The sequence below is a fragment of the Artemia franciscana genome, chromosome 17 (assembly GCF_032884065.1).
Source record: "Artemia franciscana chromosome 17, ASM3288406v1, whole genome shotgun sequence".
Classification (NCBI taxonomy): domain Eukaryota; kingdom Metazoa; phylum Arthropoda; class Branchiopoda; order Anostraca; family Artemiidae; genus Artemia; species Artemia franciscana.
The window spans coordinates 43,240,255-43,259,286 of record NC_088879.1 but is presented as its reverse complement, the minus strand read 5'-3'; the positions used below and the strand labels follow the sequence as shown (position 1 = coordinate 43,259,286).

General features: G+C 34.3%; 1 protein-coding gene across 2 annotated transcripts in view; it reads left to right on the top strand.

Moving 5' to 3' along the window:
- Positions 1-18,315, top strand: part of LOC136038276 (laminin subunit alpha lam-3-like) — a 395,732-nt gene extending 377,417 nt beyond the window's left edge. For both annotated transcript variants that reach the window (XM_065721399.1, XM_065721398.1), the window contains 5 exons: positions 2,832-2,978; positions 5,594-5,750; positions 8,729-8,871; positions 11,941-12,133; positions 15,685-18,315. In XM_065721399.1, coding sequence (XP_065577471.1) covers positions 2,832-2,978; positions 5,594-5,750; positions 8,729-8,871; positions 11,941-12,133; positions 15,685-15,818 — 774 coding nt within the window. In that variant the 3' untranslated portion in view covers positions 15,819-18,315. The remainder of the gene's footprint in view (positions 1-2,831; positions 2,979-5,593; positions 5,751-8,728; positions 8,872-11,940; positions 12,134-15,684) is intronic.
- Positions 18,316-19,032: the final 717 nt, after the last annotated feature.

The window sequence follows — 19,032 nt, the reverse complement described above, 5'->3', positions numbered from 1 at the left end:
TCATTTGAAGAAATGATTTAGCAGATTCATGGTGGTTAGAATTGGGGCCACAGTCAGGACTCTTTTGTCTTAAGAGTGGCCGTTAATGGTAAATTCTTTGTTTATTTTATATGTTTTGGATGAAAAAAAAATGTCTATGTCTATGTCTAAATCAAATATCTTTGAATAGACTTCAGTAGTAAAAAACTGGTAATTGCAAAAATATTTCTATATATTAACAAGGGATTACAACTATTTAAAAAAATCGTTGTTAGAGAAACACCATTACTTAATTTCTTTTCTACAAGCATAAGCAATGTCTTTTTAAAACATGAAGAAAGATTGAAAAAATCTGATTTCAGTTCCGTGAATTCAGAATCGCTGAAGTTAATATGTAAAATGCAAAAATATTTAGGGTACCTGAACAATAATTTTAATGTTTTAATTCAAACTATAAAATACCTGAAAATTTTAAAATTGGTTTTTTTTTTTTTTTTGTTAGATAAAACCCAATCGGTACGTGATTAAGCTTACAGGTTTGAACGCAACCAGTTGTATAATGTCAGTAGGAAGGTCCAAAAAATTAAGGTTTGCAGAAAAGACTTCAGTATGAAAAGATATTAGATTGCGTAAAGAGCAGAATACTGGTAATTATATTTGTATATATTTTAACAAGGGATTACAACAACTCAAAAACCTTAAATATTTTTTTTAATAAAATCTGGAAAAACAGCCTACAAATAGGCTTTAGCATACTGTATAAAAGCTTGGATTGAGCCTCAAAGAAAATTAAAAACTGAACTTAAAAAATAAATAAATTGTTTGTCAAGGAAAATTGGTACTTGTTAATTAAACAAAAAACACACCCAAAAATTATGCTTAGGTTAGATCTCAGAAAACCGGTTTCTTAGCCACAAAGACAAGTGACGAGTAATAGAATGCTTTGGACTTAAATAATTTGGGCATATATTTGCACACTCGAGGGGGGAATATTATTATATAAAGTAAATGTTATATGAAGGCTATATTTTGTTAGAATTAATCTAACTTCACTTCTTGGGATGCATCACTGTACATAAATACAGCTGAAAATGATATGCTGATCAAAGGCGTTTGGCAGAGACAAATCAGAACCTTGAAATAGGATTCAGAAATATTTGTGAAGAAAGTTTATAAAACCGGTCTATAAAATTAGATTGTGAGATTTTTAATTGCGGAGCGGGTGAACACGCAACCCAAAACACATAATCTTCTAAAATCTACAATCCTAAATCATAACCTTGCTTTCCATTTGCTGAATTTAAAGTCTAGATTATGGTCTCACTATCCCAAGTGTTGAATTTAAAATCTAGAGTATGAACTCATTATCACACTTTGTTGAATTTAAAATTTAGATTATGAACTCACTGTCTCAAATTGTTGGATTTAAAATCTAGATTATGAACTCACTATCCTAATTTGTTGAATTTAAGATCTATATTATGAACTCACTATCCCAATTTGTTGAATCTACAGCTAGATTATGAACTCACTATCCCAATTTGTTGAATTTAAAATCTAGATTATGAACTCACTGTCTCAATTTGTTGGATTTAAAATCTAAATTATGAGCTCACTATTCTAATTTTTTGAAATTGAAATCTAGATTTTGAACTCACTATCCCAATTTGTTGAATCTACAGCTAGATTGTGAACTCATTGTCCCAATTTGTTAAGTTTGAAATTTAGATTATAAACTTAGTATTTCAATTTGTTGAATTTAAAATTTAGATTATGAACTCACTATCCCAGTTGTCAGTGAAATAGTGTTATTATTATAAAGATAATCAATGGAACGATAGATTTTACGATGCACATTTCGAATTTAGAATCCTACTAGTCAGTGCAAAAGGGCTATGGAAGGGGTGCAGAGCGGATTTGATATGTGATAAGATTTGTTAGTTGTATTGTTACCTTGTGCAGAAGAGAGCTAGAGTAAGCTGGATGAGCCCTATTGATACCGGCCAGCCTGTAGGCCTTAAATTCCTGGGAACAGGTAGCTAGAGTAGGTTATTGACACTTCTCACAAGCCAAGGAATTTTGTATTTTGTCCTGGTTTCTTGTTGGTGTATTAAAAAAAAGTACTAAGTAGAATCAAAAGAAAATAAATTGCATGAGTAAAATGAAAAAAGAATGAAATAATCGTAATGTTTGCCTTACTGGCGAACTGCTAAGAGTGTTCAATACAAATAGACGGGGTCGCATGGGTTTTAGGGTCAAAAAGCCGCCTAAATTAGCAACAAAAATAACAATAACAACATGTAAAACGGCTCAAATTAAAGAAAAATTTCGACCTAATGCTTCTTTTTCCAAACAAGTTCACCTCTAGAAAAATTATCTCCTACCTACTGCTAAAACGGCCAATTCCAAATTTATTGACGAAATGCCAATAGGCTACAAGGGCCTACTGAGATTAATTTCTGTAGTAGATCATAGTTGGTGTATTTCCTGTTTCTGAAATAAATATCTACTAAACAAAGTCTACTTTTCCAGAAATATTTTATCTGGCCCATTTTATAATTTTATTTAAAATCATTATGTTTTTTTCGTAATAGCAATAACGATTTCCAAAAATAGCAATTTATTAAAACAATTCTACATCTCAGTAAATGAGAACGTATTATCGGGACTGCTTTTCTGTAGTAGATAGTAGTTGATATACTTGATGTTTTCGAAATAAACCTCTACTATACATTGTCTACTTTTCCGAAAATGTTTTACCCGGAAAATTTTTGAATTTTATTTTAAAATTGATGTCAGGATTTTTTGGCCTTTTTTCTGCAACTAACAGTAAATTTGAAAATTTTTTTTAGGTGACCATAGAGGGAATCGGAAGAAAATTGCAGATATATGTCGATGGACAAGTAGTAGGAAAATCTAGACTGGGGCCAAAACTGAAGCCCAATCGACTTATCTATTTGGGAGGAATCCCACATGACCTGAAAAGAGATGAGAAAATGGTATGCAAAAAACCTCATCTTTTTTTAAGTATGTGTACCTAAATACCTATTTGTATTTGTGTGTGGAGGGTAGGGTAGGGTAGAATTGCCCCCTGAGACTGTTCTGAGTTTTCTCAGTCGTTTCTCAGGAAACTTGAAACGGAAAAGTTTTCCTTTTAACTGTTTAACTGCATGTGGAGGGGGATGAAATGACCCCTATACTTTTCTAACTCTGTCAGTTCTTTGCTTGAAAAAATTAAACATTTTGTCAGAAAATTTGGTTTTTCATGTTCTATCCTCTCCTTCCTCCTTAAGAAACGTCTTCTGACTCCCCGCAAAAGTCGGACTGGAATGCACATATTTGAGTTCTACAACTCCTGCTACTAAAAACGCGCAGAATTGCCAAGCCGCCTGAGGCCAACACAACTGTGCACACCTCTCCTCCACCCTAATCAATTCAAAGCTTTCCGCTTTACTCCCTCCCATGAAGTTCCAATTTCCTTTAAATCCATCATTATGGTCTCTTCCCAAATCAATCAGGGATGACCTGATTTTCGCTTTATCCTAATTGAAGGCTAAAAAGAACAATTGGTCATCCTTAATCCCTAAATCGTGTCCTAGCCATCTCAGTCTTTCATCCATTTTAGCTTTAAAAAGTGGGATAGAACTGCACTTTAAAAAAAAATATTTTTTGACACACAGTACCTAAAACTGTCTATATATGTTAATACCTCTGACGAAAACCCTGATGAAGGTAGGCTGGGTATAAAAGGCTGGAGCTGTTCCGCTATTTTGGAGATGGTTTGTGTGCCTCCACTCTGTCATAAGCTACATCTGTTGCATCCTTACCCATTAAAGGGAAACCCTGCTTGCGTGGCCTCGGTGGCATAGTGGCATCGGGGTGGACTATCCATGAGTTTGCCCTACCAGCATCGTGACTGAAAAATGGGGAAAGGACAAATTTCCTGGACTTGGATTATGCTGATGACTTAAGTATCCTTGATGAAAGTGTGAGCGAAATGAATGAACTTTTAGAGGTTTTGCGAGTTCGGGGTGCTAGAACAGGTTTGAAAATCAATGCTACAAGACTAAGTATCAGTAATCAAGACTAAGTAATCAATGCTCAATATGAAAAGGTGACGTTGAGTAACGAAAAGATTGATCAGATGGACAGCTTCACTTACCTTGGTAGTGCTATTAGCAAAGACGGTGGGTGCATTGAAGATGTTACGAGTCGAATAGCCAAGGCTCAGGGTGTCTTTTCACAGTTGAAAAAATTTCGAAGAATAGGAAAATAAGTCTGGAAACCAAGATTAGAATATTGGAGACTATAGTGATGACAGTGGTCAAATATGGTTCTGAAGCATGGGCACTCCTAAAATGGAGGGAGACTTGCTAGATTTTTTTCAGAGAAATTACCTACTGATTATTTTGGGTATCTGACTGACTGATAGTATTTCAGACAGTAGGCTCTGTGGAAAGTGTAGTTTAATCCCATTTTCTAGAACTATGGTAAGAGAAAAGTTAAGAGGGCTAGGACACACTCTGCAGGTGAGGGATCGTAGGTTTCCAAAGATTGTCCTTTTCGGCCAATCGTCTTGGGCTAAACGGAAAGCAGGTCTTCCACGGTTGGGGTATGATGGCTTAAGGAAAAACTCAAGGGAAACTTCCTGAGAGGGGGTAAAGAAGGAGTCGTTTAATAGATTAGAATGGAGGAGGAGCGTGTGTTCTGTGTAGGCCTCTGGTACCTTGATGCTGTGGTTAGTTGTTAGTAGTTTGTTTGTTTTGGTGGGCTTTTTTGGACTGAATAGCCTCCTCCTAGTTGTGTTATGTATTATGAGCTATCTCACCATTGTAGTATATTATTCTCAGGCATGAATAAATAATGAGTCGTAGATAATAGGCTTGAAATTGCATGTGCTCAACCTCGACTCTTGTTGATAGAAGAGCATCGCCATGAGTAAAAAACTATATAGTGATTAATATTTGCCCAGGATTGCACAAGGCTTCCATTCAACTTGAGTTTTCAGGGACTTCTCGTTGTTAGCTTCTAAGCCAGCTTAAGTGCTTTGCGTAGACTCGAGAAGAAGTACTAGTCACTGACTTGTGCTGGTGGGAGCTATTGTTTTTCTTGAGGTCAGAAAAATATCAATTATTGTGTTTAATATGAAAATTGTGACTTTGAACGTTACAACCTTAAAAAAAACTACTGTGTTGACGTTTTCTCTGAAAAATTCAGACGTTTTGAACTAGTCTTGCTAGGAGTATTTTGATTTATCTCCACTATAACCCGACCTTCAAAGGGGGAAGTTAATATCTGAGCAAGTTTTACTCAGTTTTTGAACAAAACATCCTTTGAAATTGAACTTTCTGGAAATATCGGAAGATCGTCTCAAGTACCTCCTCCCCCTCCAAGGAATATTATGAATAAAGTGGAGTCTGAAAAGACTATTTTTCTTTATAAGTTTTAACACAGGAAACTTTTATGACCCTTTCTACTACTGGTACATCGTTGAATGTCAGCTATTCCACTTCTCAAGTGTTTTTTTTTTTTTTTTTTTTTTTTTTTTTTTTTTTTTTTTTTTTTTTTTTTTTTTCGTATATCAGCTGTTGAATTCCTATTCTTCTTTTTGTAGTTGGAGACAGGCTTCCAAGGTTGTATTAAGAAACTGTATTTGGATCAAACTGAAATCTACCTTTCATCAAGCAAAAATGTTTTAAACAACGTAAATAAATGCATCACTTCTATTGAAGAAGCAGCATATTTCCCGGCTGACAGCTATGCAATAATTGGTAAGAATTAGCCTGAAGATCATTTATTTATTCTTTATAACTGCCGCATAAGCTAAGGGCTTTCTATGCTATTTTTTCACAATATTTTTGTTTCGATTCAGAAGTGTTAAATCATCAAAAGCGCTAATTCCTTTTGTAGATGGCGTTGATTCATAATTTTTAGATTTAGTCATTGAAATCTCGATTCATTGATTAAAAAAATATATAGTTTTATATTAGCTTAGTATTGTCAACTTTAATATCTTAATGTCTTAGAATTGATACTCATTTTAATATATTTTTAATTAAATTTAATTAGTTTCAATACAACAATTCTAAAAACAAATTTATATCTCAAAAAACGCATTTTCAATCAAATTACGAACTCTAATCAAAATGAAAAGAAGAGAAATTGAGCCTTGGCAATACCAGGGTCAGTTGTGGATCGTCTTTATATTCATTCGCCGTCATTTTTATAATTTTACCAAATGTCGTTTCATACTCCACAGTAATCAATTGGAGCAGAAAAAGTGTTTCATTATTGCCATTACTACCATTGGCATCTCATTACAATGAAGTCAAGCTGTCTGAGGCCAAAATAGCCACAAACGCTCCTCCTACCCTTTCTGCTCCAAGATTTTACTCTTTGCTCCAATCTCCCAGTTTAAGTTCACCCTCTTTTTAGAAACTCACCTGTTTCATGGCTGGGACATCGATTCCAAATTTTCAGGAAATGTTTTATTAGGGGGGGGGAGGCTAGGGGATTTTGAACATTGCTTTTGGAGAAAGGTGCAGAATGTTTTTTGCCGGTCCTATCAAAAGAGTATATGCCATACTTTTTCTTTGTTATCCCTATCAAGTTCTTTGACTAGCTTGTCACATCCTTTATTTAAGCAACAAATAATCTTTTCGAGTAATCCTCAAAATTTTTTTAATCTTCTTATAATCTTTTTCTGCGTATTATCTTTTCCCTGCACTAATCAAATGCAGGTTAAAAAAAAAGGTTAAATTAAGGGTGTTTGAAGGAGATGACAAGGGTTCAAAGCCATAATCAACACTGTTAAAACACTAAATATGTCACTCTTAACCTACGTTTTGCAAAGGTGGTTTCAAGGCTAGGTTGTTTGCAATACAAAATCCTGAATACTACTCTCGTAAGGACTTTTGTTACAGGGCTCATGAAGCTCATGATAATCTCATAAGACTCCTCAAAGTCAAAATTACATTCCTATAGTTGCCTGACTGCACCAGCAAAATAATGATTTAAACCCACCTTTAGGATTAATCGCAAAAAATAAGTGATCTTCAAAACATCAAGTGCTCAAAAAAGTATAAAGATAAGTACAAAAGGAGTATAATTATAACAAAGACCTAATAATTAATAGAAAAAAATAAACAAGTAATAATTAATAGTCAATAATATAGTTAAAAGTTAAAATAATTGTCAAATAATGAGTAGAGAAAAAATCATTTAAAAATTAATTTCGTCACTAATTAATTTAATAACTAAGTGTTTGATAGTTAATTATTTAGTAAAATACTACATAATAATAGTTAAAATAGTTAAAATCATAAAAGTCAAAATAATAGCTAAGATTGAATAGTAAAATAGTAACATAGTTTTAAGAATAGTAAAAAAAAAACAAAATTTGAAAAGGTGTCCTACTTGTAAGGAATAAGACAATGTCAGCTTATGATACACACTATGGTTCACCCAAAGGGTACGTAAAATGATAAAAGAGGAAAATTCGGTGTTTTAGCGCGTGTTTAATAGCAATAAAAATGGTTAGTTGCATTGACGATGCAACATGATCTTACAGAACTAGAAAGAAGTTACCTTACGCTTTCTGGTTATTAAGGTAACGCTTTCTGGACAAAAGTAAATTAAAGACATCTTACAATACTAGAGAGCTTTCAAATAATTTTAGTTTTAATTCATTAATTTTTCTACTTACTACTACTAACAAGTCACTTCAGGACCATGCTCCTTGAAGCCGGTATAGCTGTGTACCCTTCTCTTCTACCCTAATTTATTCGAAGCTTCATTCTTTATCCCTTTCCAATGTTCTTGAACTTAAATATTTTCAACATCTTTTTCAAAATTTTTGAAAAACCTAAGATTTCTGACAGCTGGCCGTTACTTTTATCTTAAAATTAATTACTACTGGCTATAAAATATTTAAAACTAGTTTTGGGTACCTGACTGATCGTATCTCAAACAGTAAGCTTTTCAAAAAATGTGGTTCTAGGGCTATAGAAAGGTTTCTAGGGCTATAGAAAGGCTATAGGGCTATAGAAAGGCTAATAGAAAGGCTATAGGGCTATAGAACATTCTAGGGCTATAGAAAGGTTGATATGGCTAAAGCACATTCTGTGGATGAAAGATGACATATTGCCAAAAATAGTCCTTGTTGGCCAACCGTCTAATTCTAAACAAAAAGCAGATCGTCCCTGGATGGTGTGCGAGGGTGTATGAAATATTTCATGGAAATGGGAACTTCTTTGTAGGATATAAGGAAGGAGGCTTCGAAGAAATTAGAATGGAACTGGAGTGTGCGTAGCTGTGTTGGCCTCAGAGAGTTTGGTGCTATAGTAAGTTGTTAGCAGCAGCAGTGATAGTGGTAGTCGGTGGGCAGAACGTTGACTAGTTAGATACAGTAACATCCCTGTCCCGTCCTTTAGGAAAAGGGGGCTATTTCATCTTTTTCCTAATGAGAAGAGAAGGTAAAAAGGAGATTAAACAAAGTCCATACGAATAGTATTTTATTTGTATTTGTACAGTTAACTTAATGATCTTTCTAGGTAATGGTAGATGGCGCTATTTCTTCTGTGAGAGAAACTTCAGTTTATGCTCTTACCTGTGCAAGTTCTGCATTGCACTGCTTTCTTTAGGCACTACATTGCACTTTTATCCCCATTTCTTATTGAGCTCAGCATTGTCCTTTGTAAGTTGCTCTTGCTGAATTAGAGTCAGGAATTAATAACACTATCTTTTTAAGATGATGCGTTCAAGGTCACTCCAGGCATAGAAGTTCAACTTCAATTTCGTACCTCGGATCAAAGCGGGGTTTTGATGTCAGTTGCTCCCTCGCCTCCTTCTGGGAATGGAGTGCAGCTTCTTCTTAAATTCAATGGTGAAACGGTAAGTCTAATTGGCAATTTTTTCAGAATTACTATTGAAAAAACAGTGACTAGGACCAGTGCAGTCCTTGTGCCTCTGTTAAGGCCATACCCAGGGATGGGGGGGTACGGGTTTTGAACCCCCGACCCCCTCGCCTGTTTCGTCTATTATAATTTTTTCAGTTTGGTCAGACTATTTAGAATTAATTGGGTAGTCTTGCCATAGCTTATGGCAAGACTTACCATAACTTGTCTAACTCCTTTCTAGCATTGTATGAATAAAATACATACAAGAAAAAAATAAAGATAACAAAAGTTCTAGTTAAAAAAGAGTTTTTGGGTACCTCTCTTACTAACCATATGTCAGACAGTAAGCTGTAAGAAAAGAGTAGTTCTATCCATCTTTCCAAGGCTATAATGGGAGAAAGGTTGAGAGCGTTAAGACATGTTCTGTGGATGAAGCATGGCAGATCGACAAAGATCGTCCTTTTCGGCCAACCACATAGGGTCAAACGAAAATTAGGTCATCCCCGAATGAAGTGGGAATAGGCAAGGCCGTATCCAGGGAGAGGAGGTCTAGGGGGTTTGAATTTTACCCCCCCCCAAATTTTTGTCCGACTCGTATAAACGTAACAAGAACGAATAGAAACAAAATTTAAAGCTTTTTGTACCCCCTGAAAGACAATCCTGAAGAATGACAGATTTTCAATGGTCATCCTTTTCGGCTAACCATACAGGGCCAAATGAAATTCAGGTTGTTCCTGAATGAAATGGGAGGAGGTTGTAAGGAAGGATCTAAAGAAAACTGGAACTTCTTGAGAGAGCATAAAGAAGCTTCGAATAGATGTGCAATTGATTGTGCATCTGTGTTGGCCTGAGGCAACTGGATGCTGTATTGAGCTGTTGAGTTGTACTGAGTGCGTAGTGAGTACGTAGCTGTTGAGTACGTGTACTGAGTACGTAGTGCGTAGTGAGTTGTAGTGTGGACGTATTAGGTACCAACTAGCAACTACTTCTCGCAGAGTTCAGCTTCTTGATGCTGACACACTGATGAAAACTTGCCATCCATACTGCCCTGTTTCAAGCCTCTACTTTTCCTATCTCCCCAGAGCTGGTATCATTTGTATTCTTTCGTCCCACCTTAACGTGGAACAACTGGTATTTCTATAGCCCGCTTAAGAGCTGTTTCTTGAGGCTATTATAGGCACCCTGCTTTTGTTCAACCTGATAACACACTCAACGCATCTAAGCTGCTCTCTTATTATTTAATTAACTGGCAGAAAAGTATTTAGGACGACCAGGATTCAAAAGTGTGTGCTCCTTTTTGAAAAGAAGAAAAAAAATGTCTCCCCCTCCCTTGACACAAAATACGCAATCGCCTTGAAATTCTCCCTGAAACTTTGGACTTAATCCTCAGATGTGAGACGAAATGAGGTAGGCTCACCTAAGTTATAACATTGGACGTACGGAAAGAATTTCTACGGAGAAAACTGAAAGCACTGTAGTTCCTCTATACGTGTGAATTTCTTGGACAAACGGTTTAGGAGGTATTAGAGGCAAATACAAAGCTATTGCTGAAAAGTTGTCAGTGAAAGTTCAGGGATATTCTAATGAAACTTGTCCATTTGCAAGTTTCTTAAATTTATTATTAGTTTCATATTAGTGAATGTTTAATGTAAAAATTATCTAAAACAAATTATCGAACCACGGGTGTTATCTTCGCCCCTGGATCGAATCCACGGCCCTGTGATTGAGAGCCTTGTCAACGTTCAGGTAGACTGATCTAGCAGGGCCTGGTTTGTAAATTTAACACCTTTGATTTATTTATATGTAGAAGAAATAATGTTTTCTCTAGAGTTTACAAATAGCCAATTATTATAGAAAAGGGGATTATATAGTATAATATAGCCCATTTAAAAAAAAGGGGTATACTATAAAAAAGGGGCACTTTATCGCCAAGCTTATTAAAAAGTTTATAAACTGGAAAATAAATAAAATGAATATGATTTGCATTAAGAGCTTGTAATCCCTGTCATTCCTTACTGTAAAACTTACTGTAAACACATTAGAAGAACCCCCTTGGAAATATATACCCTTGTTACTAGTGCAGCCACACTCAAAGCATAAAAGTGAACATTTTTAGAGAAAATATATTTGCCGTGCGTCCTTGGGCGCCTTATACCTAGCAGGTTTGAACCATCTAGTTTTTAATTACCCAAGATTGATGGGGTAGTGAAAAATGAACCACCCAAAACCCACCGATAAATATGGGTTATTTATTAATAAGGTAGTAAGAGTAATAAGGGTAGTGAGAGTAAAATGTAGATTTTCGGTTACGGGTATATAAAAGATATTTTTAGCTTATTGTTTTACCTTCAAAGGAAAGATATTTTTAGCTTAAGGTTATACCTTCAAAAAAAAACTACACCTTCTTAAGCAGACTGTATTTTTAGAATGTTATCTTCAAAGGAAAGATGTTTTTGCTTATTCTTACTTAGTTTTTGCAACGTTCATTTTTTAGCATGGTGCCTGATACTGCGAAAAACTATAAATCTTTATAAAATGATAAAGATTCTCCAAGGCCATTGCTTGGGCTTGGGAATCGATGTTTTAGCTGCGGGGTCCTTTTACAGGGACAAGGGGCAAGCTTGTTGCCCAGCCTTGTTGTGGCGGGGATGAAACCCTGGGCTCATCCCCCATTGAAGCACAGCATCAATCCACTGTGATACCGCAGGGTAATATTAGTCCAATTAGTATTTTTTTTTAATATTCCCTATGATTGTTACCACAGATTGGTTTGAACTGCAATCCAAGAGTACCATTATCACTGTAATGTGGTAACTACAATTGCATATAGGTTTTTTATTTGTAAAAGCGAGTATTTTTCAATATTCTTATTTTTTTATCAGATATTGCTTTGTATACGTTTTCAATCAACCACTTGAAACCATCATGATTCTCTTTCATTACCTTTGGTAATTTTAACATGTTCTTTAAGCCAAACATTTGTTTTTATTTTATTTATTATTTTATCTTATTTATAGTTTTTATTTCTAATATTTATTATGTGTATTTATTTTATTTATTGAAGGTTGAGCTTCAGTATGGATCTCTAGTTCTTCAAACGGTTTTGTCCACGTTCTTATGCAATGGAAGATGGCATGACCTTCGATGGTCAGTGTCTACAAATAAGATCTCACTCTATACTGATGGAAAAATTGAAACGTATTCTGGTCATATAGAAGAAGTTCCAGAAGGAATGCTAATTATAGGTGGTACCAAAGGTAAAAAAAATTGTTTTTACTATTCATATAGAATTATGCAATTGATAATAGTTCATAATTTGTAGTGTCTGATTGACAGCTTCAGAAATTTTGGCTTAGGGTTTTTGTTTCAGGGAATTCTAGAATAGAAATTACGACAAGGGGTATAGTCAGGAGTATTTTGTAAGGGGGTATATACTGATAGCAGAAAAGGAACGTACTATGTCATACAAAAAAGTTCTAGAAGAATATATATTATCGGTGTTACCAAAAGCGTAAAACTTGTTTATCATTTTATTATTCATATGGAACTATATAGACTACTGTATAGATGGTATTAGTGCCATATTCCTGCTCTCTAGTAGTAAACACTATAAAATCGTGAAAACTACTTTAAAACATGCTAAAATACTTACTAATATCATTCCTGAAGACGTACGAATAGCCCCTTAATGGTCAAATCATGTTACCTGAATTGTATATACACAATAAAATTTCCACACTCCGATTTTGCTGTTGTATTTCTGGCTTATCACTAAATCAATTTGAAGAGAAGAGTCATATAAACAGCAACAAGTAAAACAACTGGGACTTAATCTTCTTCTTCTTCATATGTTTGTGAGGTCGGTCGATCTTGTTGGAGGTCTATTCACCTCTTTGAAATTCTAGTAATATTTTCACTGATTTTTGGATTATTCAGCTAAATTCCAAAAATATCTACCAATTGATAACAATCAGCGTGCTGCTGGTAAAAATGGCGTCTTTTTATGATCATTATCATCAATCTATAATTGTGGCTCTCAAATTATTTGAAAAGGGTGCAATTAAAAGAGCAATTCATCTAAGACAGAGATTTTAAACCCCTAATGAATATTTTCGCTCTCTGTTCAAAATCCTTCCTCAGCAAAGTGCATGTGTGAATAGAACTAGACTTACAATAAAATGTGATCATTGAGACTAAAATCAAAAATTAGAATAGTCCCTGAATCGTTACTTTAAGTTAGGTCAACCAGGACTGCAGATAAAACAACACGAAACGAGGGAATTGTTTCAGGTAAATCAGAAACACGAAACAAGTCAGGAACATATTTTTAATGCTCATTAATTGAGAAAAAAACTTTCGAAAAATTAGTTTTTAAATAAAAGTAAAGGCCATATTACACTTAAGATCAGCGAAATAAAAACCTATAGTACCTCAAACTCAAAACAGTTTTGCCTTTAATGTCTTACATTTTTCTTATAGTTAGAATATTTTTTCCATTTTTTAATTAAAAAAAAGTCGAAAACCACGCTGCCTTTCCATCATAAAAACAACAAAAGTTAAAAGAATGGGGAATTAACTTAAGACAGTGAAAAAAGTATTCAAGACAACTGAATATTATGGTTCTGTATCCAAAGACAGTCCTAAGCAAAGTATAAAAATAAATTAAGACACAATAAAATGCGATTATCGAAACTAAAATCAAAAATTAAAACAATCCCAGAGTCATTACTTCAGCGAAGCTCAGCCAAGACTGACGACAAAACAACACGAAAAGACGCAATTCGTTTAATTAGATACAGATCAAGAGCATTTTTAATGCGATTTTTATGTTCTTTGTTTCCAGAACTTCTAAAATAGAAATTATGACAAGGGGGGTAGTTAGGATTATTTTGCAAGAGGTTATATACTTTAGCAGAAAAGTAACGTATTATGTCATGTAAAAAAGAGGTCCAGAGAAATATATGGAAATATATAGACTACTGTATAGATGGTATTAGTGCCGCATTGCCGCTCTCTATAAGTAAACACTATACAATTCTGAAAACTACTTTAAAACATGCTAAAATACTTACTAATATCATTACAATAAAAACCTAAAAGGTCTTTTTGTAACAGGTTTATCGATATTCACTATTGGTTTTTTAATGTAATTTTCTTAGTCATTTTTAATTAAATTTGTGTATAAAGCACTGAGTAATTCATGTATGAATCGCGTGTGCACAATTAAGGGTTAATTTTTTACCATTAGGGGGAGGGACTAGAGTTTAATGGTACGCCTTAAAAAATAATAGTAAATAATTTTACTTTATAATTAAATAGCAATAATATGTAAGTAATGTTTTCATTTTTTATATATGTTGTCAAATATAGTAAATTACTTTTATAGTAGTTACTGTATATGTTATCTTTATAAGTGAGCAATAGTTGTTTATGTATTTATTTTTTCTCGAAAATGGCTACATGTTTTCGGGAAAATTAGTATCAGGTGATATTCTGGCTTAAAAACGATCTACATAGGTCAGAAGTTAAGAGCCTTAATTTTAGAAAAAAAGTTATTTGAGTAATCTCATTTTAAATTAGGCTTAAGGATTGAAGTAAGTATTTAGAATGTTTTAAAGTAATTATCGCCAATTGAGACCTAGACCTCGGCAAACAGAGGTCTGGGAGGGGCAGTTGCCACCCCTGCCCCATAGCAAATTACGCCCCTGGTCGACGGCCAGCAGAAGGAAAAGAAAAGACGACAAAATGACATCTTGTCGTTTTGTTCTTTTTCTCGTGAGACTTTTATCTCTTTATCTTGACATGGCTGGCCGTTTTAGCTTTAGATCTGTTAAATACATGCATCGCAGGTAAACTTTAATATCTAGAGCTCTACTACATAAATGCTTGAGTATTTTACAGTAATATCTGCAGGTTTTGTGATCCACGCATAAAAAATTACCGAGTGCAAAGTTTTTTTTTTCTAGCGCAAGTTAAAATATTTTTTAGCGAGATTTTACAATAATACCATAATAATACCTGTAAGGTTGTGAACCCTTATGAAATACAAGCGCCACAGCATAGAAAGACAGAGATACTTCTTCTAAAACTTGTGCATCTAGAAAATAATTTGTTGCTACTGGCCGAAATTTTCACACAGGAGAACTGATCTTAAAGTTTCACACCGCAGGTTTTAAAGCTAAACAAATTTTAAAAACCTTACTTGCAGAAATACGTCATATATGACAAATAGATAGATTTTTATTTCAAACAAATATAAACAAACACAGATAATTGAATAAAGCCAAAAGGGAGATAAGCTTAAGAAGAAGGCTATCTATTATTACTTTAATTTCAAATACACAAAAAATAAAGATGAAAACCAATGAAACGAAAGCACACCTTTTAGATTGGAATTAAAGTCAAAACTATCTAATTTGGATAAAAACCACCCAAATTAGTTGGACATCAGGCATAAACCCGTAGCTTGTACCCTTTCCTGAGGAATCAAGAAAAAATACTTTCCCGTTAACCCAACCACAAAATCCCATTAGTTAAAACAGGATATACCTATCAAAACATGGCTGCTAGCAGTCCATACAACGAGGAATCTTCGCTTGCTTCCAGGAATAAAAAAATAATAAAACATACACTCTGTGGTGATTATCGGAAACATACTGGTACGTTAGATCAGGCCGTTGTATCTTCAATTATGCTTCAGATATACTTTGAATTATGATTGGCTGAGAGTTACAGACAACCGATTATACAAAGTAAGATAATCTGTTGTTTTCTCTCTTCTTCTACATGTTTTTTATTTTCTTTTTAGGAACAACAATCATGCAGCCAATAAGAAGTGAATTCACCGGTTGTATAAACACAATCAAAATAAATGGGTCCTCTCGAGAATGGAAGAATTTATTCATGAAAAATAATGTGCTTCTGGATTCGTGTCCACGTTAACTCCATCTTCTGCCAATTAGTGTTTTATAGACGTTGCTATCAGTGCCTCTGCAATTTGTTGATCTAAAAGTGCCATCTTGAGCTTTAGTGCAGCTTAACTGACGTTCAGACATACAGGGAACCTAAGTGATCTATTATCTAATAGCTGAAAAAACTTATTTGTTTTTAAATTTCTCTTTTTAGAATTCCCTTTGCCCCCAAAAAATCGTGGTTATGCGGCGTCAGTTTATGGAAACGAAGGGGGAAGGGGAGCAATATGTGTTTTCAAAATCTGGAGAGGCCATTTTGACGTTTTTTTTATAATTTTTCAATGAAAATTCCATTTTTCAACGAAAATACACAAAAAAGGCATTTTTCGCTATCTAGAGGGGCGGAGGAGCAAATATTCCACCTCCCCGATTTTTCGCCAAGGGTTAAGCCCTGAGCTCAGCAGCACATTGTGACTCCTTTTTATTATACCGTTTTTCTGATCATCATCAGTAATTCGATACATTTTAAAATAAGTGTTGATATTCAATATTCGAGCTCAGCACCATCGTGTATCAACTCTTAATGGTTCTCTTTTACTTGCCTTCTTAACTTGTTGATTAAATTATTTTAGTTAGTGGTTAATTAATTAATTAATTCATCAGTGACTAAGTCACACGACCATAGCCAAATTTTACACTTTGTATGTGAAAATTGACTTTCTTTTAAAGAAAAAGTAATTTTCATTCCATTAATTGCCACGAAGTGTAAAATGTATCCTAAATGCTTTACAATTGCTAATAATGATGTACTAATTCAAAATTAGCCCACTATCGCCGTTGATCTCGCCTGTGTTGAATTGCCAAATCTTGCGGCATATCATCCTAAATGGTGGCACCCTGAGACGTTCTAAAATATTTTAAAAAGCCATGTTTTAATTTTTCTAAATTTTTTCTTTTTTAAAGTCAAATTAAGAGTTCTGTGACAAGTGATGATTGTGATGCGGAGGAAAACTGATAAAAATTGGTCCAAATGACAGCGTTGATCTGAAATACGACCAATGTACTATCAGGCTGAAAAAGAAATTGTTCGTATGATCTATAGAAAGAATGATTTTGGTCGAACACAGAAGAAGCTAAAGCATGTTGTTGAGGTGAATACAATATTCATATTGCTGTTCATGTAGAACCCGAGCTTTGTGAGCTCGGAAAGCTCATAATGTATCTGCCAAAAAGGTAGATTGTCCTGTGAAAAATCATAGAACTTGATTTTCTTCAGCTTTCACACAAATGGGCATATCCAGGATTTTTGTTCGAAGAGGGAGGGGGTTTCGGGGGTGGTCAAAAAAGCAAGAGCTTTACATAAGGCATCTAATATTTGTCTATAAGCATTGTTGTAACTTTTTTCTGAGGCAAACAAAAATTTGGGGAGGGAGGTTCAAACCTGTTAGCCCCCTCCCCTGGATACGGCTTGCTTGACTAGAAAAATACTTGGATCTTGATACCCTCAAAAAAATCAATTTCAGAAACATAAAGATGTGTACTGCTCATGACAATCAAATTTAAAATTTCATATCGGAGGTGCTATAATAGCCATTCTTATCAGTTTTGAATTTAATGCCAATATCATTTTCAATTATATATATGATAATATTTAATAGATAGAGGTAAACGATTCTATATTTGATAGGACCCAATTTCCTTTTTTGATACCAAAGGGTTTCGGTAATCGATATAAATCTAGTCTTATAAAAACTAATTTTACCGTCGAAATCCGTTGCTTTCAGTAAAGACAAAATCAAGCTTCAAAGATTGCTACTAACAGAAGTGCCCTTTGGCACTCCTTTGAAGTGCCCTTTGGCACTCCTTTGAAGTGCCCTTTGGCATCCATATGTATGGATCCATACATATGTTCTTTATCTTTATGGTTTTACAACCTGGAACGGGAATATAGAATATATTTCTATATGAATTTCTCTATCATTATGAACTAAGGTATACCCTCTGTAGTATTTTACCAATACCTTGTCATTTCATGTGATATATATATTAAACATTACTCACAAAATTCCGTAAATCACATTTAAATCTAAGGGTGCCAATTAGGGATTGGGTGGGGGGGCAGTTGCTCACACTAGATTTACAAAAGAACTTCTTAGTATGTTTTTTGAAAAATAACTTATCTTTGCCGGTTTGGAAATTCATCTTTTTTTTGCATCTTCAGTTAACAAAATTGAAAAGAATTACTCCCTAAATTCACCCCACACCCTAAATTTTCATGGATTCACGTCCCTGATATTACTATTATTGGTTATCTTGAGATTTCTTTTCAATCGTAGAATTTTTCACAGACGGATCTTGGTATACAGTTAAATTATCTGTGGGTATCGCCGTGTTTTCTCTATTTTCATCAATTTTCCCTGTGTGTCGGTGCGCGTGTATTATTAACTATGACAGAAAAATTTTTGATTGTAAAGCTTTATTGTATTTTTGTACAATCTTCTTCTAAGAGTATAAGATTCTTTAGTCTAGCCTTATTTTGTATTTTCTTATTAGCATATATTAGCTATTATTTAAGATGGGGTCTACGCGAAAAAAATTGAAAACCCGAAAAGAAAACTCACGATGAAAATGCTTCATCAGTGAAATTGAACAATTAAAGGAATTATAGATATATCCGCAAGGATCTTCACCAAGCCGTCTTCAGGGCTGAATAATAATGAGTAAGGAACCTTCAAGGTTGTCAATGAGGGGAGGTAAGGTGGTCTTTGCTCGCCTATAAATGCCTTTTGGGTAATTTCGAAAACCACACTGCCTTTCCATTACAATAAATTTATAGTTCGAACACGGATAAATCCCTATTAAATCTCTATACTGAGTATGTCTGTTGATTACGATCACTGTACGTGTCATCAAAATATTGAATGTAGTTTTTGTTCACTGTCTAATTAAAGGATTTATCACTGTTCGAACTATTATTTATCGAAAATGTATTTTTTTTTTGTATTGTCATTAAATAATAACCAAAGTTGCGTCCCTCTCTTGATTGGACTCATACCTTTTTTGTATCGTAAAAAAAATTGGGAAAATCCTTGTCCCTCCTCCCAAAATGTTAGCTGCTAACATTGCTAACATTCTACTCCAAGAAGAGCGACAAACGTACCACCCTACTTATGGACGGCAAATAAGGTGTAAATAAGAAAAAAAAAATCAAAATCATGCCAATGTCTTTTGATGCAGCCAGTCTG